This window comes from Mustela nivalis (assembly GCF_964662115.1).
Source record: "Mustela nivalis genome assembly, chromosome: 7".
Classification (NCBI taxonomy): Eukaryota; Metazoa; Chordata; class Mammalia; order Carnivora; family Mustelidae; genus Mustela; species Mustela nivalis.
The window spans coordinates 35,449,195-35,469,896 of record NC_139026.1 but is presented as its reverse complement, the minus strand read 5'-3'; the positions used below and the strand labels follow the sequence as shown (position 1 = coordinate 35,469,896).

The 20,702-nt window shown below is 37.1% G+C and overlaps 1 protein-coding gene across 2 annotated transcripts in view; it reads left to right on the top strand.

The window, feature by feature from the left end:
- TMTC2 (transmembrane O-mannosyltransferase targeting cadherins 2) overlaps positions 1 to 20,702 on the top strand; it is a 437,070-nt gene that overhangs the window by 269,632 nt on the left and 146,736 nt on the right. For both annotated transcript variants that reach the window (XM_082742213.1, XM_082742214.1), the window contains 3 exons: positions 10,861 to 10,946; positions 11,430 to 11,614; positions 12,705 to 12,783. In XM_082742213.1, the coding sequence (XP_082598339.1) occupies positions 10,861 to 10,946; positions 11,430 to 11,614; positions 12,705 to 12,783 (350 nt within the window). The remainder of the gene's footprint in view (positions 1 to 10,860; positions 10,947 to 11,429; positions 11,615 to 12,704; positions 12,784 to 20,702) is intronic.

Here is a 20,702-nt window from a genome sequence, read left to right as displayed (position 1 = left end):
AGTCTCTTGTTTGTTGGGAGACATTTGATGACTACTTCAATCTCCTTACTGTTTATGGGTCTGTTCAGGTTTTCTATTTCTTCCTGGTTCAGTTGTGGTAGTTTATATGTCTCTAGGAATGCATCCATTTTATCCAGATTGTCAAATTTGCTGGTGTATAGTTGCTCATCATATTTTCTTATAATTGTTTGTATATGTTTGGTGTTGGTTGTGATCTCTCCTCTTTCATTCATGATTTTATTTATTTGGGTTCTTTCTCTTATAAATGTGGCCAGGGGTTCATCAGTCTTTTTAATTCTTTCAAAGAACCAGCTCCTAGTTTCATTCATTTGTTTTGTTTTGTTTTGTTTCATTTCTATTTCCTTGATTTCTGCTCTGAACTTTATGATTTTTCTTCTCCTACTGGGTTTAGGCTTTCTTGGCTGTTCTTTCTCTTGCTCCTTTAGGTGTAGGGTTAGCTTGTGTACTTGAGGTCTTTCTTTTTTCTTGAGAAAGGTTTATTTTGCTGTATACTTTCCTTTCAGGACCACCTTTCCTGTGTTCCAAAGATGTTGACCAATTGTGTTTTCATTTTCATTTGTTTCCATGATTTTTAAAAATTCTTCCTTAATTTCCTGGTTGATACATTCATTCTTCAGTAAGATGGTCTTTAACTTCCATGTATTTGAGTTCCTCCCAACTTTCATCTTGTGATTGAGTTCCAGCTTCAGAGCATTGTGGTCTGAAAATATGCAGGGAATGATCCCAGTCTGTTGGTACTGGTTGATATCTGATTTGTGACCCAGGATGTGATCCATTCTGGAGAATGTTCCATTTTCACTAGAGAAGAATGTGCATTCTGTTGTTTTGAGGTGGAATGTTCTGAATATATCTGTGATGTCCATCTGGTCCAGTGTGTCATTTTTTTTTTAAGATTTTATTTATTTATTTGACAGACACACACTGTGAGACAGGTAATAGAAGCTGGAGTAGTGGGAGAGGGAGAAGCAGGTTTCCCACAAAGAAGGGAGTCCGAAGCAGGACTAGATCCCAGGACCCTGGGATTATGACCTGAGCCAAAGGCAGATGCTTAAAGACTCAGCCACCCAGGTGCCCCCCAGTATGTTATTTAAACCCTTTATTTCATTTTGGATTTTTTTCTTGGGTGATCTATCCATTTCAGTGAAGAGGGAGTGTTAAAGTCTCCTACTATTATTGTATTATTATCGATGTTTTTTTAATTTTGATGTTTGTTTTTGATGTTATTAATTGATTTGTATAATTGGCTGCTCCCATGGTAGGGGCATAGATATTTAAAATTGTTAGATCTTCATGTTGGACAGACCTTTTAAGTATGATATAGTGGCCTTCCTCATATCCTATTATGGTCTTTGGCTTAAAATATAATTTATCTGATATAAGGATTGCCACCCCAGCTTTCTTTTGATGTCCATCAGCATGGTAAATTGTTTTCCACCCCCTCACTTTAAATTTGGAGGTATCTTTGGGTCTAAAATGAGTTTCTTGTAGAGAACATATTGATGATTTTTTTTGTTTGTTTGTTTGTTTGTTTAATCCATTCTGATACCCTGTGTCTATTGATTGGGGCAATTAGCCCATTTACATTCAGGGTAACTCTTGAAAGATAGGAATGTAGTGTCACTGCATTACCTGTAAAGTGACTGTTATTGTGGATTATCTCTGTTCCTTTCTGGTCTGTTACTTTTAGCCTCTCTCTTTGCTTAGAGAACCCCTTTCAATATTTCTTATAGGGCTGGTTTGTTGTTTGCAAGTTCTTTTCATTTGTCCTGGAAGATTTTTATCTCTCTTTCTATTTTTAATGACAGCATAGCTGGATATAGTATTCTTGGCAGCATATTTTTCTCTTTTAATGCTCTGAATATATCATGTCAGGCCTTTCTGGCCTGCCAGGTTTCTGTGGATAGGACTGCTTCTAATCTTTCTACCATTGTATGTTATAGACCTCTTGTCCCTAGCTGCTTTCAGGATTTTCTCTTTGTACTAAGTCTTGTAAGTTTTACTATTAGATGACATGGTGTGGACCTATCTTTATTGATTTTTGAGGCGGGTTATCTATGTCTCCTGGAACTTGATGCTTGTTCCCTTTGTCATATAAGGAAATTCTCTACTATAATTTGCTCCAATATACCTTCTGTCACTCTCTTTCATTCTTCTTCTGGGATCTTTCTATTATTGTTTCATCTTATTCTATCAGTTATCTCTCAAATTCTCTCCTCATGGTTCAGTAGTTGTTTTTCTCTCTTCTGCTCAGCTTCTTTACTCTCCATCACTTGGTCTTCTGTATCACTGATTTTCTCCTTCCTCATTTATCCTAGCAGTAAGTGTCTCCATTTTTTTATTGCACCTCATTAATAGCTTTTTTTAAATTTCAACTTGGTTAGATTTTAGTTCTTTTATTTCTCCAGGAAGGGATTTTCTAGTATCTTGCATGCTTTTTTTTTGAGCCCAGCTAGCACCTTGATAATCGTCATTCTGAATTCTAGTTCTGCTATCTTACTAATGTCTGTATTGATTAGGTCCCTAGCCGTCGATTCTGCCTCTTGATTTTTTTTTTTTTTTTTTTTTTTGTGGTGAAGTTTTTCTGCCTTGTCAGTTTCTCCAGATGAGAATAGATGAATGTGAGAATAAAATACTAAATGGGTAGCAATGGCCCCAGAAAAATATATACTAACCAAATTGCAAGAGACCTGAAACTGTGGGGAGAAGAAAGGAGGAAAAAAATGTGTATGTATGTATGTGTGTGTATATATATGTATATATATGTTAGATGGGTGAATAGAATAGACCACGCACTTGATTTTGGTATATTTTGTCTGTTAGAATAAGCTGCAGTCCAAAATTTAAAAAAAAAAAACCAACTTATATATATACAAAATTAAGGGTAAACATGATGAAGGGATGGAATATGAATGTAAAGATGAAAATTTTAAAAGAAGGATTCTAAAAAAGGAATTGATTAGATAAGAAATTGTCAACAAAAGAAAAAAAAAGTAGAAAGATTGTGATCAGGCTGGAGACTGGAACAAAGTCATGTGCTAGGTTCAGGGTGTATTTTGATCTGTTAGAAGAAACTTTAACCCCAAGTTTTAAAGATTAAAAAAACCTACATCCATACAAAAAATAAGGTTAAATACGATGAAGTTATAGAATATAACAATGAAAATTTTAGAAAGATTTTTTTTAAAAGTATTATAAGGTAGTTAAAAAAGTTTAAACTAGGAAAGAGGAAAAATTTAAAAAAATAGAATCAAGAAAAGAAAAGAAATTTTAAAAATTTAATGTTGAAAGACTTAAGGAATCCTGGGGGGAAAAGCCATGAATTCTGTGTGTTGCTTTCCCCTAGCTCTAGAGTTCACAGTCCTCGTTGATTGGTGAACTTGGTTCTGGCTGGATGTTTTTGTTAATCTTTTGGGGTGGGGCCTGTTACAGTGATTCCCAAATGTCTTTGCTGAAGATGGAATTGCACTGACCTTGCCAGGGACCAAGCTAAGTAATGCACTTGGTTTTACTCTCTATTTTTTTCTTCCCTGAACACTTTATGTACTGCTTTGGCGGAGAATGAAGATGGCGGCTTTCCAATCTCCTGTCCTGTAGGAGCCAAGAGCTCAGGGACCCACTCCTCTGTGCACCCTCAGAGGAAAGCCGTCAATCCCTTCTATTTCCCTGGTCTCTGGTTGTACTTTGAGTTCACCCAGCCTGTGACCAAGCATTTCTATCTCTGGTGCAGGGCCCCTTTTGGAGGCTCCAAACCCAATAGATTCCTGCAGTGTGCTCCACGCCACTCATCCTGGAAGAGGAAGGAGGGTGTCTCCCCAATCTGCCAGTTGTGGGGTCCCTGCGCAAAAAGCAGTGGCCCTCCTGTGCCTTGGATCAAGATTTAAGGGAACCCCAAGCTGAGGGCCCACTCCTTGGCTCTGTCTCTGCGGCCGGCTTTCCTGCTCTGACAGCTGGGGGCTCTGCTGCAGTAAGACTTTCTATGGTCTGGTCTTGGTCTTTCTATGACTCTGAGGGTCCTGAGACCACACTGCCTCTGCGAGGTCTCCACCGCCTTCTTAGCCAGGAGTGAAGTCCCCCAGTGGAGCAGACTTCTTAAAGTTTCATTTTTGTGCTCTTCTACTCTACCACTTGCCGGAAGCCAGCCTCTCCCCATGCGATCTGTCTTCACCTCGGATTCACTTCTGCACACACTCTACCTTCCCCAAAGTGGCTAGTTTTCTGTTCCTAGAGTTGTTCTTTTTCTCTTCAATCTCCTATTGAGTTTGGAGGTGGTCAGATTGGTTTGATAGCTATCTAGCTGTATTCCTGGGAGCAAATGAAATTTAGGTCTCCTACTCCTCAGCCATGTTGCTCATCCCTCATCTCTTTATTTATTTATTTTTTAAAAGATTTTATTTATTTATATGACAGAGAGAGAGAGAGAGATCACAGGAAGGCAGAGAGTCAGGCAGAGAGAGAGAGGTGGGGTAGCAAGCTCTCGATGCGGGGCTCAATCCCAGAACCCTGAGACCATGTCCTGAGCTGAAGGCAGAGGCTTAACCCACTAAGCCACCCAGGCGCCCCAGTTCCTTTTGCCTTTTTGTAATGAAAAAAGTAGAAATGATGATAAATTAGATTTTTATTGTAACATAATTTAATTCCTGTAGCTTGATTAATAATTTTCTATATTCTTTGCAGAGTTCATGTATGTGATTGGCAGGGACATAAAGAGAAGGTCTGAAGAAATGTGTTGCTGTTAGTACATTTGAGATACAAAATGTGGTATCTTAACTTCAACACTATTGGTATTTGGGCCCAGAAAATTCTTTATTTTGGGGCTGTCTTATGTTTTCTAACATGTTTACATATTTAGCAGCATCCCTGGCCTCTACCCACTCGATGCCAGTAGAATTCACCCAGATATGACAACTTAAATGTCTGCAGACGTTGTCGACATTCCCTTGGGTACAGGATGGGGAGGACAAAAGTCATCACTGAATGAGAAACACGGTGCTAAATAAATGTTCCCAGTCTGTCTCTGTCAATATTTAGAATTAGCTAGGGGTTTGTATGCCTATTTACATTTAATGTTTGCGTTAACTCTGTCCAACCCACTTCTATCATGGATTTGACTGGTTTTCATTTATCAAGTGTCTAGGTTATTGTGATTCTTTAAAAATGACATTTTAGACAAAGACAGCATTGTTAGGGAGACTGGCATAGAGATGGGCAAAACTTTCACAGAGGAAAAAAATTCTCGTACTCAAAGGTAATTCCTAGAATAGGTGATCAAAATCAGATTAAAAATAGTTGAAAGGATATACGGTGGGCATTTTGTTGTTTTATGTGTGTGTGGCTTTTTTTTTTTTAAATATTGTGTTCTAAAATTTAACTGTTAGAATGAATAATAGTTTATAGACCCAGATGTGCTTTCTTCCTTTGACTAAAACAATATTTATTCTCTCTGCTTTCCCAATTTGTATTCTTCTTCACTGGGTGCTTAATTTTCATTGTTTCTCAAGGATAAATCACAGGGGGAGAAATATGAAAAGTTAAATATCTTTTTTATTAAAAATAGTATAATATATCCACCTCCATATACAGATATATAAAAGTGACCCCACCTTATTAGTCAGAGATCAGTAAGTTTGTTTTTTCCATTTCTTTCTCAACAGTCACTTCAACTTTACATTAATGGAGTTAGTTTCATTAATTATAAATCAATTTCGTGTAATATGAATAAAATGATTTCTCATTAGATTGTGGTTTGATGGTATATTAAAGTGTATTTTTATTTATTTATTTTTAAATATTTTCTTTATTTGACAGAGATCACAAGTAGGCAGAGAGGCAGGCAGAGAGAGAGAGGAGGAAGGAGGTTCCCCGCTGAGCAGAGAGCCCAAAGTGGGGCTCGATCCCAGGACCCTGGGATCATGACCTGAGCCGAAGGCAGAGGCTTTAACCCACTGAGCCACCCAGGCACCCCTGAAGTGTACTTTTATTTTTAATATACTTAGAATCCAGAGGATTTTTTTGATATTACCAGCATGTAAACAAACCCTGTCTTCAATTTTAAAGTTCTGGAAAAGCCTCTGGTGTGAATGATTTATTACAGTGTAGCCTCTTATAATCTGATAGCTGGGCTTCTGTTATAACACTCTTCTCGCCATTTGTGTGACCTTTGGCATGTTCCTGACCTTTTCTTGTCTAAAACTCATCGTCTGGGGGCGCCTGGGTGGCTCACTGTGTTAAAGCCTTTGCCTTTGGCTCATGTCATGATCCCAAGGTCCTGGGATCGAGTCCCACATCAGGCTCTCTGCTCTGCAGGGAGCCTGCTTCCTCCTCTCTCTCTCTGCCTGCCTCTCTGCCTACTTGTGATCTCTGTCTGTCAAATAAATAAAAATCTTAAAAAAAAAATACTAAAGCTCATCGTCTGTAAAATGGGGCTAGTATTAATAGCCTTCTTCATAACGGTGATGAGTAATAAATGAATTTTATGCAATGTTCTTGATACACTGTATCAAGTAAGTTTAACTTTAGTTATCGTTACCATAGGTATTTCAGTGTTAAGGGGTTCTATTCCTCTGTCCTCTCTTCAGTAAATAAAGAATGGTTTCTGTAAATGTGGCAAAAGTCAGTCACAGAAGCTTGCACCCAAGCTAAGAGTACTAGAATTTACATCCAAGTTAAGAGTGCTAGAACTTACCCACATTCATCCTGATCTACCTGAACCGTGTTCCATTCTCTTTTTAGAGCATCAATGCAAGTTTAGCGTTTTACAAAATCGGAGCATCCTAGAGTGAAAGGAGAACAAGCTCGTATGCATGTACCTCAAATGGAATTATTTTCTCTTTACTCCTTTCCTTCTAGAAAGAGCAGGGGATTTATTCTCAGTGAAACTGTGTTCCAGTCCTCATTTTGCCTCGTATTAGTCATAAAACCTAGAGTTAGTGGGTAAATTTTCTGAACCTCTTTTCTTCCTGTGTAACATGGAGCTGATAACACTTTCTCCCTTTGGCTAAGTGTCACTTATCCCAAGCCTCTGCCAGTGTCACTTGGACTCTGAACCTTCACTTGTCCATTCGTGAGCTGGTTCAGCATTGGTCCCCCATCCTCTCCCCTATAGATTGTGCACCCACAGGCGTGTGCATCTCTGTCTTGTGCACATTTGCAGCGTGCACATGAGGGCATAGTTGATGCTTTGTTAAAATCTCTAGCCCTGAGAAATCAGCCCTGGCAGCCCTCTAACTTGGACCACTCCACTGTTAACTTTATTCCTAAAATGAAGGGGGTGATGCCCTTACATTCAAAGAACCACGTGCTATATAATCCTGGACACTTGCCGGCTGCGTCACTCCGTGGGACTCGGGTCCTCTAAAGAGTCAGGCAGGCTGGACAGGATTGTCTAGGTGCAGTGATCATGCCATTTATCATTTTCTCTTTGTATATATTTTTTTGAATTGGGAAATGACAGGAATATAATACATCTGTGTTGGGGAGTCCATGAGGCTGAACTCATCAGTTTGCGAGGTTTATGGTCTTTAGGCACATTGTCAGAGATATGTGCTCATCCCCTCATGTTAATTCTGTCTAGCCTAACAGCATATTTGCCCTTTAGAAATGTAATTATGTGGAGACTAATTAGTGGGCTGCTGCAGTTATTTAGGTGACAATAAAAGATACAGAGGGCTTTGATAGAGCCATAAAGCTAAACCTTGAGAGGCAGAATAAAGAGTTATAGAAAGAAGCATCGGTGGGCTTTGGGGACTTCATAAAACATGGAATTGTGAGTATGAGCAAAAGGTCAACAGTGATAACCAGGCTACTGATTTTAGTAAATGCAGTGAATGACAATCCTGATTGCTGAGGAGATTTTTTTCCTTCTTTTATTTATTTCATTTGTTTATGTTTTTATTTACTCTTGATCGGGATATGCTGTTTTCAATTTTTAAATGTGTTGATTTTGAAATCCAGCGAGCACTGAGTTTGATGCAGCTCAGGAAGCTGTCAAAAATATGTCTGGATGTCAGGAGATCAGTCACTCTTTCAGAATTGAGAACAGTCCATCTATACACGAATGCGTGATATCATACAGAGACTGTGTATGGAGAAAAGAGAAGACAGAGCCCTCTGAAGCACCAGCTTCTTGTAAAGGAGTATATGAATGCTTTTCCAGGGATGGCTTTTTTAGACTCTGTAGGATGGTCCCAGGTCAAGAGAACTAGGGGGAACTGGTCTGCAAGAAGCAGAAGACAGAGAGTTTCAGGAAGGAAGAGGAGTTACAGTGTCACAAATGCTGTAGTTACATGGGCCATTCATAGAAGCCCATGATTTTGGGGAGGGTTGATACTTAGAGCTGGAGCGGGATTTAGGACGTATATGGGATTTGAGTCACTGGACATTTATACTACTGATTATTCTGAAAGGAAATCTGAGTCTGAGGAGAAGAAGGAATGGTAGAGGTGGAGATAGGAAAGAGTAAAGGTTGTAGAGGTTTTTCTTCCTTTCTGTGCTAAGGGGCACATGAATATTTTTTTGTATTTTTAAGGCAAAGGAAATTGTAAGGGACAAAGAGATTGGCTCATGGAAAGATTTTGATTCCTAAAGGAGGTAGAAAAAAACGGGATTAAATATCTTGATGGTTGGGCGCCTCGGTGGCTCAGTGGGATCAAGCCCCACATCAGGCTCTCTGCTCAGCGGGGAGCCTGCTTCCTCCTCTCTCTCTTTGCCTGCCTCTCTGCCTACTTGTGATTTCTGTCTGTCAAATAAATGAATAAAATCTTAAAAAAAAAATATCTTGATGGTATTTCTCCTCTGGTACCATTAACCTTGTATCAAAGGGGAAGGATCTTGTTATCTGAATCAAAGTGATAAAGGCAATTAAGGTGGTAGATAAGTTTCTGAAATGAGATAATGCAGATGAGCTTAGTTAACTGGAAATCCAGCATTTTATCAATAAGTTATTATTGTGGAGAAAAGTATTCCTATTTTGGAATGCATGTGAGTCTTCTTTCTCTTTAACAGTTTTATCTTTTTTTTAAGAAGAGACTCAGGTCTTTCCAAAGAGTATTGCATCCCTTTACTCCATTAAAAATTTTAATTAGTATTGAAGTATAGTTGACATACAGTATTATAGTAGTTTCAGGTATATACCTACTTTTAAAGACAACTGAACATTTTCACAAACTTTTGAGTACTGCAGGAAACTTTGTTTCTAGGAGCTAAAAAGAATACTCAGCAATAAAACATATCAATTTCATGAACAAATTGTTGCTCAAGGGATGCCTGGATGGTTCAGTCGGTTAAGCGGCTGCCTTTGGCTGGGGTCATGATCCCAGCATCCTGAGATTGAGTCCCACATTGGACTTCTTGCTTGGTGGGGAGCCTGCTTCTCCCTCGCCTCTGCCTGCCTGTGCTTGCTCTCTCTCTGAAAAATAAATAAATAAAATCTTTAAAAAATTGTTGCTCAAAACTTTCTATAGAAATGTATATTTATATCTCTACATAAGTGATGTTTGGTCTGTTCATGTGACTTTTAAACAACTATTAGAGTTAGTGAGGTTTGGGTGCCTGGGTGGCTTAGTCAGTTCAGTGTCTGACTCTGGACTTTGGCCCATGTCCTGATCTCAGGGTTGTGGGATCGAGCCCCCTATCAGGCTCACAAAGTGGGCATGGTACCTGCTCAAGATTCTCTCTGCCCACCACCTCTGCCCCCAAAAGCGAAGGAAAAGAGAAAGAAAAAAAAAAGTACTAGGTTAATCTTTGCTAATGATACGAGTGGGCAAACTTTAATTTTGAAAGGATTTTCTTCGATGTATTTTCAGTGCTGCCCATTAAATACTAAGGTGAGTGTTTTTAAAATATTCTCCAGAATGATAGTTTTTATCAGGAACCTGCTCATTTTGCAAAGGCCTCAGTAGCTGGCAAGTGGACTCTGCAGTTCAAGGTTGAGAAGAGCAGTACTTGGGCCCAATAGAGGTGCCAAATGTCTATAAGATCCTCACTGATTACAGGAGAATAGACATAAGCCAAAAAGCTGCTGAGAGAGCTTTCTAAACTTAGTCCAGCTCTCTGACACTGAATTTTCATAGATATGACTACAGTTGATTCTGATTAGGTCATAAGGGTGGGGTCTGGAATGATGGGTAATCCCTGTGGCCACTGCCTAATGGACTTCCTCAGGAGGCCCATGGCGGGGTGGTCTGAGGGTGAGGAGGCAAAAATGTGTCTCACGACAGTGCAGTGAGATTTGCCCAGTGATTCTACAATTTAGACTTACTTGACTGAATCCAGAAACTAAGGAGATAACAATGTGGATAACCTTCAATCTTTTTCTCTGTTCCTTTATGGCATCTGATTAAATTCTGACTCTCTTTATCCTGTTGACCCAGATTACCTTTTGCCTTTCAGGCAGTCACGGTAATGTGGTTCGTGAGAGAGAGACCTCATGTTCTCATGTTTAAATGTGTGTGTGTGTGTGTGTGTGTGTTTGTATCACTGCCTTAGACAAGTTTCCTTTATGAACTGATGAAAAACTGTGCTTGCTCCAAGAAGAAATCCAGGTGGTTTGTCATTCCAGTGGGAGAGAAAAACTGCTGGAAAGGGAAAAGTTCACTGGGGGTAAAGTGCTCTTTGAAAATACCTCTTAATACTTTCTAATGCAATATAAATGTAGCTGATACCCAGCCAGTATTTTCTCTCCTGAGGAATCATTTCCTTCTATTAAGAATTTGTTTTTATAGTACCAGGTCAGCATTTTTACAGTCCCTTTGACCATTTTTATTTTTGAAATGTAAAATACAAATTTGTGGTTTTATGGGTAGTAATACAGTCCTTCTCCAAATTTCTATTTTTCTCATGCAGAGGGTTACTTCTACAGGAGAACAGCAGGTTTGCGGAAGCATTACATTATTACAAATTGGCGATCGGAAGCAGGCCTACCCTGGCTTGTAAGTAATAATTCAAGTTCTTTGAAAGCACCTCTTTTTTTTCCCCCTTCTTTATCCACGAAAACTATCTTCGTGACTTACAGCCTCAGAGAGAAAAAAACATGCTATTTCTATTTCTGAACACTTACCAATCAGATTATGAGCCTCTACCAATTACATCTCCCTTCCATTTAATCAAGTTTTAATATCCATTTATCATTTTTTACTATATTAAGATAATGAAACTTTTATTCATCTAGAGTTCAAGCTGAAAATATTTTGAGCTCTTCGAGGGCCAAGCCTACCCACAGACTTTTCATTGACACCTGTAGTCCTTACTGCATTGTTGGCCCCATATATATTTGTTCCCTGAGAATTGATCTCTTGATTTTCTCATAAGATCAAAACTAATCCATAGAAACTAAGTTGGAATAAAATTAACTTTATTGTTGTCCCAGGGTACCTTATCTTCTCATTTATGTTTCCCCTTCTTTCCCCCCTCAGCTGCATATTTAAACACCGGTATTATTCTCATGAACCAAGGAAAGACAGAAGAAGCTCGACGCACGTTCCTCAAGTGTTCTGAGATCCCTGATGAAAACCTAAAGGATCCTCATGCACATAAGAGCTCAGTTACCAGCTGTCTCTACAACCTGGGCAAACTCTACCATGAACAGGGACACTATGAGGTCAGGCCCAAACCCCGGCCTTTTGCCTTCCCTGGTGTTGTTGGTCCGAGTCTCCATATTTTACACCCTGAGATCTCATTGCAGAGACACTATGATCCCTTCAGAAGTTAATACGAGTTTTTACTCAGATAGTTTTATGGTGAAATTCATTTGGAAAAGAACCTCTGCTAAACAAAACTTAAGATTTCTTTGCTGTGAATTTCTCAGAGCACTTGTGACTCTTCTAGAAAGGGATGTTAACATGCATTGTGTCTCAAACTTATTTGCTTATTAGTCTGTTTGATTTTATGACCCAAGACAAGTTATTATTATTATCTCATTTCCAGTGTTTGGTGTTAAAAAAAAATACTTTGTTTGTACACTTGGGTATTAAGGAAGTGATTTGGTGCTAATCATACCCATTTATTTTGATTCTTTTTACAATAGTAATAAAATGAAAATTAATTTTATTTTTTTAATTGGGGTGAGAAGAAGAGTAATGGAGATGCGATGTTGCAGAGGAAGCTGGGAGGTGTGTGTACTCTTTCCCTCACAAGAAGCAAACCTGCATGGGTTTCTTCTCTAACATTGAATATTGTTCCTCCTTACCTTTCTCTCTGTCAAACCCATACTCTTAAATATAAGGATAAAGATACTGTATTTTAAATAATTTCATTTTATAATCTCAGTAGATCTCAGTAGCCAGAAGACTATTAGTTGCTGTTTTGTTTAGATCCTATTTGGTTGTTCGGCTCAAAGTAACTATAGATTTTAGATGAGTATGGGTAACTTTCAAATGTGATTTTTACTAGTTTTTTTTTTTTTAAGCTGAATCATCTATGTCAAGTGGAAAATTTATATTTAAATAAATAAGCTTCGGCACCATTTGACTGCTTGTTCAACAAAAATTTTATATGGTCTTCTTCACTAACTGGGGTGAATATTTTCATTCATGAAATTGGGGTAGTATGACATCAAAAGACAGATCAATTATTTTCCTTTAATGAACCATTTAGAAATAGCAATGAAAGGTTTTGATTTTGGAAGGATGTTATTATATGAATTGTAGTGAATATCCCTGTACTTTCTCTCTTTTTGTTTCCTGAATTAGGATGCCCTTAGTGTATACAAGGAAGCAATTCAGAAAATGCCGAGGCAGTTTGCTCCACAGAGCTTGTACAACATGATGGGTATGTGAAATGTAATACTTTAATTTATTTTTCAGAAATTAAAAGAAATTAAAATCTATGCTTCTGTAAACAGAATTCTAATAACTCATGTCCTTAATCCTCATCCGCAGTACAGAAAAACTTATTCACAGTTGGGTAATATACATTCACATTTTCACAAAGCACAATTTTTCTTTTCTTTCTTAAAGATTTTGTTTATTTATTTGACAGACAGAGATCACAAGTAGGCAGAGAGGCAGGCAGAAAGAGAGAGAAGGAAGCAGGCTCTCTGCTGAGCAGAGAGCCTGATGCAGGGCTTGATTCCAGGACTCTGAGATCATAACCTGAGCAGAAGGCAGAGGCTTTAACTCACTGAGCCACCCAGGTGCCCCTTATTATTATCTTTTTTTTTCTTTCAGTAAACTCTACCCTCAGTGTGGGACTCAAACTCGTGTCCCAGAGATCAAGAGTAGCATGTTCTACTGACTGAGCCAGCCAGGCACCCCAACAAAGCACTTGTATTCTAACAAGAGCTAATGAAAACATAACATGGTGATTCTTAACAAATTGGCCAGATCCCAGAGTTGTTGCAAGGTACTCACAAACCCATTTGGGTAATGAGTATTAGCTAGACTCTAGAGATTGAAAATGGTGAATAAAGTTTTATATCTTAATAATCAAATTCATAATATTTAATAATGTTATTTTCTTAATCAGAAGTTCCCCCCAAATATACATGGTATGATATAGAGAGTTATGATTTTGAAGAAGAGAGTAGAGAGTCATGATTTTAAAGATGAGAATAACTGAACCAACTTGTATGGTTTTCATTGATAAGGTTTTGGATCACCGTAGGTTTTTCAGAGTATTATTTTAGAGTAAGAACCGTATGTGAAGAAGGTAAATGTGCTACTATCATCATTCCTTTTCTACATTGAATAATTAGTTTAGTTGTCTTATTAGTCAGATAGTATGTAAGTTAGGACATGGATTTTTCTAGGTGCAAGAGGTTAGGATCTAGAATTTCTAATGAAATAATCTATCTATCTATCGTCTGTGATTGCTCTGTGACTGCATTATATAGTAAATTGTTACCATATCTGTTTGATAGTAGACACCACTGAGAAAACTGCCTATTCAGTATGTGACTCTTGGAAAAGAATCCCTACAGTTTAAAATGCCCTGCTGATTGATTAGCTTTGCTATTTCCACATAAAGGAGAGGAAAAAAAAGTTGCTTTTGTCTTCAAATCAAATATTTTTCTCTAAAGCACAAATTGCAAACTCAGATTTTTCCTTTTTTATTAAACTTGGTTAAGTTGTTTACTATTTCTCTGCATATAAAATAAATGAGACTATGTAATCTTTCAGATTATTTGATGCTTTTTTTTTAAAATAATATCTTATTGAAAGCTAACTTTTAAAAAATTTTATTATGTTATGTTAGTCACCATACAGTACATCATTAGTTTTTGATGTAGTGTTCCATGATTCATTGTTTGCCTGTAATACCCAGTGCTCCATGCAATGTGTGCCCTCCTTAATACCCATCACCAGGGTCACCCACCCCCACCTAAGTGGTGTAAGGTGGAATCTCAGTGTGGGTTTTGATTTCTCAAACTCAACCCCAACAAACAAATAATCAAGTCAAAACTTGGGCAGAAGACATGCATAGACACTTCTCCAAAAAAGACATACAAATGGCTAGCAGACACATGAAAAAATATTCATCATCATTAGCCATCAGAGAAATTGAAATCAAAACCACATTGGGGATACCACCTTACACTACTTAGAATGGCAGAAATTGACAAGGCAAGAAAACACAAATGTTGGAGAGGATGTGAAGAAAGGGGAACCCTCTTCTACACTGTTGGTGGGAATACAAATTGATGCAGCCACTTTGGAAAACAGTGTGGAGGTTCCTCAAAAAGTTAAAAATAGAGCTACCCTATGACCCAGCAACTGATGATTCTATATTCTGTGATTTGAGAAAATTGATAGTAGCTGTTTGGTTTGAGCACACACAAAAATCCCGCACCTTCCCAAACTAGAAAATACATGGCTAGGAAACATACTCACTTTCTCTTTTTCCTAAATAAGAAAAAAATCAGAAATAGTTTAGAGATAGAATGAGGCACAGGTCTGTAAACAGAAAAACAAACAAACAAAAAACATAGTTTGGCAAAGGTCAGTATTTTCATTTCTTGTGTCTGGGAATCCCAGTCCCCGTTAGCCCATACAGCATTGGAGGGATTTTTCACTCATGTGGAAGAGGGCCTGGGGTAATTTTAGTTGTGGTTTCTTTTCTCTTCTGTATAATTACTAAAAGGTTAAAATCTAGCTTCATTAAGTGTTCTTTTGCCATCATGCTCTTAAGAATTAAAGCAGTAGCTTTCACTCTCTAGCTATCTACCCAGCCCATTTATCCAGCTTTGTGCTAGTGTATAGATTTGTCAGTTGAATTAACTTTTCTGTATTAATGCTGGGTAGTTACTCATGTCAAAATGAATATTAGAAGGATTGTTTTCTCTAGCTTTCTCTAAGGAGGCACAGTGCTTTTCATTTATGATTTTATTTTTAAGGTGAATGCATTAGAGGGCCTTCTTCCCAATTTTCCTGAATTATCAAGTAAGATGTCTTTCTTTAAATGAGGAAAGGACTCAGCTCCTTGGCAACGGACTGCATCTGGCATCTTTATTGTTAATAGGAAGTATGGTACTCACTATAGTTAGTGATTGCAGAAAATTCATTCAATTATTTTATGCAAATAAATTTGATTGAAAATTCAGCTGGTACCTTGGGATCTGACTCTCATATGGTTTAACAGATGCTGAGCACACACAGGCAGCCAAGGATAAGTGTGTCCCTGGGGTTATTGCTTAGTCTTTTGTCTTATTTTTCATTATAGAAAGAGGTCATTTCACCCAGACTCTGAAAAGCACTCTAACAATTTGCAAGGGGAGAATCCCAATATAATTTAAGATTCTACATTTCTTCCGTAATTACGGTGGCTGCCTTCTGTTTAATTTTAGGTGAGGGTCTATCAGCTGAGCAGATTTCGTAGTTTCAATTGTTCACGAAACTATAATTTTCTCAGAGTGAGTTCACCTCCTAATCAAATGGGTGAAATCCTCGGAGTATTTGCTTTAACTCCTAATACATTTTGATTAGCCTCCATTTGACAAGAGAAAAAATGGCCCAGGAGATAAGCTGCCCTATCAGTTCATCAGTTTCATTAGTCTGTCAGCATGTGCTGATTATCCTATCAAGTTTATCAACAGCCTCGAATGTGTCTTCTAATTCACACATTTACATATTATTAGTGCCCTTTAGGGATCAGTGATGGATTATAATGTCTGTCTAGATTCAGCCTGTAAGTATGCATTTTTCTCAGGGCTCATTCAGTGACACTTTCATGACCACCAGACCCCCGCAACCAGGCACTTGTGTTTATATATACAAATATTCTCCTTTTTCCATTCTGTTTTCTAGTTTATTTGGAGGTTAGGAGCAATAAAGGAGTGTATGTGAAAAAAATACAACTATATTTGAATGTTCTTTAGTGTCATAACTCAATTCATTGCAGTTGCTTTTTTAAAAAAACAAAACCAAACTCTCTAGGTCTTTGCATTTTCTCATCCTTTGAACATTTTATGAAAAACTTCTATTCTTTGTGCTACATGCCAGTAGTCTACTTATCCTGAAACGAAATGAGCATATTTTCCTGTTTGTGTATTAACAGAAAATAACAAGTTTGATTAACTTGCTTCCCAACTTAAATTTTTCTATATTTTATCCTGTGTTGTTTTGTTTTTTCTTTGTGGTTTTTTTTGTTTGTTTGTTTTTTTGTTTGTTTTTTGGTGGCAATGCCTAAGTAAACTTAAAAAAATAACTATTTAAAATATATTTTCATTTTTCTCTGATTTCATAGAACCATAAAGGAGATCCTAAGTATTATTTTATAAATAAATAAACTTTCAGCTAGGTGGCTTTTGTAATTGGCCGGGCATTTGAATACATGAAATAAGAGATCACATCACAAAGTAACTGTTGAAATTGCTCCTAGCCAGTTATGACTTTATTTCTGTGGGCCTCAGTTTCTTCTTGAGGCAATAGCTAGGGTTAAATGAAGATTCGCTATGGTATGAAGTCAGATAGGTTCACATTATGGCTTTGATACTTAAGATAAGTGACTTTGAGCAAAATACTTAACTGAAGCTTCCCTATCTAGAAGATGGCCGTAATAGAAGCATTAGTTTGAGGATCGATCTTAGTGAAAAGTACAGCATTTTGGACCAAATGCACAACATGGTGGGTGTTTCATATTACCGTCCATTGTAGTCACTGTCTTTTCTGAAAGCCTGTAAGCCCCAAAAGTCTTTGGTTGTATTCTGTCAGATCTTTTTATATTTAGCAAAGTGAGTATGATTTCTTTATAAATAAGATTTTGTCTTAGTGATGACATTCAACAAGGATTGCATTTAGTTCTGTCCTGTCTACAGTTTTGGGTTTTTTCTCATGAAGTCCATTTTCCTCAGCAATCGCAGTCACAATCCATCTTGTAGCCTTAACTATGCTAACCTGAAGTGAAACAGCATACTCAGCTAATGCCCAATTGATTTAATTCCATTAATAGAGTACACCCTTTAAATTAAAGTTGTCATATTTAGGTTAGATTTCTTCTCCTTTCCTGTCAAGACATATTTTTTCCTCTGAACTTTGTAAAACTTTTTTTTTTTTTTTTTTCTGACATCCATTGTAGCCCTTGATTGAATCTCGGTTTTTCCTCTTCTCAAATTATATTTTATTTTAGGATCATAGAATGTTAGAGATGGAAGATTCTTATCTTGAAAAGTCCTCCTAATATAATCTCTTTTACTTTATGAAGTAGGAATTAATACCCAAAGAGTTGAGCTGATTTTTTTAGGATTATAGTTTGTGTTGAAACCAAAAGGGTAGGTTTTAAAGACTTAAAAACTTTTTTCTGTTTAAAGATTTTATTAATTTGAGAGAGAGATAGAGATAGACAGAGCATGAGTGGGGAGGAGAGGAAGAAGCAGGCTCCCTGCTCCCTGGGGCTTGATCCTAGGATCCTGAGATCATGACCTGAGCTGAAGGCTGATGCTTAACCAACTGAGCCACATAGGCACCCATAAGATTTTTTTAAATTTTTACGTGATCTCTATATCCAACATGGAGCTCACACTCACAGCCCCAAGATCAAGAATTGCATGCTCCGAATGACTGAGCCAGCCCAGCACCCCAGAAAGGTAGTTTCCTGATTCACATTCAAATGCTTTTTCTATTTAGCCCTTGTGTATTACTGAAGTTGACACATTATTTACTATGTCAATATAGCTTTTATTTTCCAATTTTAATATCAGCAAAATATCTATAGATGTATATGTCTTATTCTTTGTCCAGATACATTAAAAATCTCTTCATTTTTACTAACAATCAGTAAAACACCTACAAAAATGAAATATGCAGGATATTTAAATTTTTTAAATGTAGGATAATTTTTAACCATCTTCAGTTTTTCCTTTTTCTCTATAATTATTTACCTTATTATATATATGAAAATATTGCTTTTGAATATTCCTGAGATTATAGAAAACTAAATTAGACTGTAACTTTAAATTACTTTTATCACTTTGAGCCCTCTCAATCCCAAAGGTCATTTTAAGCCTATTTACTATTTAAAATAAAATTACTTGGCTTTCTCAATGCAAAGTAATTGTTGGGTTAATTATATTAGCAATTTAGGCCATTTCATCTGGGTAATAGATCTTGAGAACAAAAGGGCATAATGTGTTGCCTGGAGTAAGAGAGAATCTAGAATTATTGCCTTGCCATTACAGTGTATAATTGGTATGTTCAGAATAACCTCTGTGTGCAAAAAAAAATGTTTTTTAGGTCTCAAGTGCTAGGTGGAGGTTACAGAGGTGGTAGTGGTATGACATGAAATAACCCATATGGTTCCTGTTCTCATGAAACTTTCTAGGTGATTTCGCAGTTGGGCTGGAGCTCTCAGTACCTTTCCCTAGTATGTTAATGCCTATAAATAAGAGGGAAGATTATATTACTCTAACTCAAGAATTTTTTTAAAAATATTTTATTTATTTGTTTGAGAGACAGAGATCACAAGGAGGCAGAGAGGCAGGCAGAGAGAGAGGAGGAAGCAGGCTCCCTGCTGAGCAGAGAGCCTGATGCAGGGCTTGATCCCAGGACCCTGAGATCATGACCTGAACCGAAGCCAGAGGATTTAACCCACTGAGCCACCCAGGCACCCCAACTCAAGAATATTTTATCTATAACTTTAGGCAATGCATGTTGTCTGGACCAAACCAACCAAACTGGAAAATCCTCTTTTTTATTTCTAATGTGACACTAGTTGTCACAATTTGCATACATATTTATATTTTCCTCTTCTTTAAAAGAAAATGTGTTTACAGTGTTAACATGCTTTTTATGTTAGAGAGAGATTGTACTTTTCTTCCATGGGAATGACAGGATATTGATCCATTGGTATCTATTGCCTTATTCCCCTTTATTTTGATCTTACCATTTTGATTCTCTTCTTCCTGAAAATTTCTCATTTTTTTAACACACATCCCTATTACTTATGAAATCCCAGCTCAGTGATAGGAAATATATTTTTCTCCTTCAGCCTATAACTAACAACTCTCTTACATGTATAGATTTGAAACTGAAAAGATGTTTTCTCCTCATATTCTCTAGTAAGGAGGGAGGAATCTTTTTAATTTTCAGTTTTGTTTTAAAAACCCCAGCTCTTTAATTATGAGAGCTTTCCTTAAATTTTATTGAGCCAGTCAGAGAGAATGGGGAAAGAAACAATGAATAGGGAACACAGTGAATTTATTAGAGCAATTTTGGGATCAAAAAGCTGGTCCAAACTTTAGAACTATATTTTTAAGAAAGAGACCTATGAAATAAAAGAGCCAAGTGTCATAAATGGCTGCTAGTGATCTTCAGATTCCTTATTCTTACATGAGAACTGACACACAAAATGTCAAATGCCCTTCCTGAAAACAACATGTAAAAATTCTCCCTTGAAAATCTACCCTAACTCCACTTGAAATAAGTGTACATTACATGCTGAATTCAGTTGGTAGAATGGCTATAAATGATTCTGTTTTTCTCTCAGCCTTCTGTATGTCTAGGTTTTTTTTAACTGAATCATTTATTTTTGCTGGATTATTCTAATGCGTGTGTGTGCACCTCACCTTGTTTTAGAATCCATTTAGAATCAAGATATTCAGAATAGATTTTGGACGTGATGGTTCATATGCTTAATGTTTTCTTCTGTGACTGGCTGTTCTTAAGTGGCTTGCTCAAGGCATTTAGCATGCTGACTGTGAAAGAAATGGTTTTCAACTGTGTCAGATTTGAACTTCACATCCTTCAAGTGTGGAAGCATTAACACTCTGGTAGTGTTAAGCTTTTTATACCATCTGCTTCCCCTGTTTTGAGTTCTGGTGATTTTCCTATGATTGCTTCCACTGGCACTCTTGAAAATTAGTGAGTCAGCCCTACAAATATGAGTATGACCATATAATTGGATTAGCCTTGATCTATGTACCTCCCAAAAGATTATGTACTTCTAGTTTTTAAGATAAGTCTCTTTATAGCACTTTGTTTTTTTTTTTCATTGTCAGAAAGGACAAGACCAGGAGATCAGTGTTAGGTGTGTAGTTTATGAGTCCAGAAAAGTGAAATATAAACCTGAGCAATTTTAGATATGGAACCAATAAGATAAGGAAATAAGGATATCATGAACTTTTGGCTGTGTATCACAAAAGAATAAATATATAAAATATATGTTCAGAATCTGTAAATTTTTTTTTTCTCAAAGTTCATTTTACATTATAAAACTGTAGTGGTTTAATTTTCTTCTTTTTACCATTCACTCTTGGT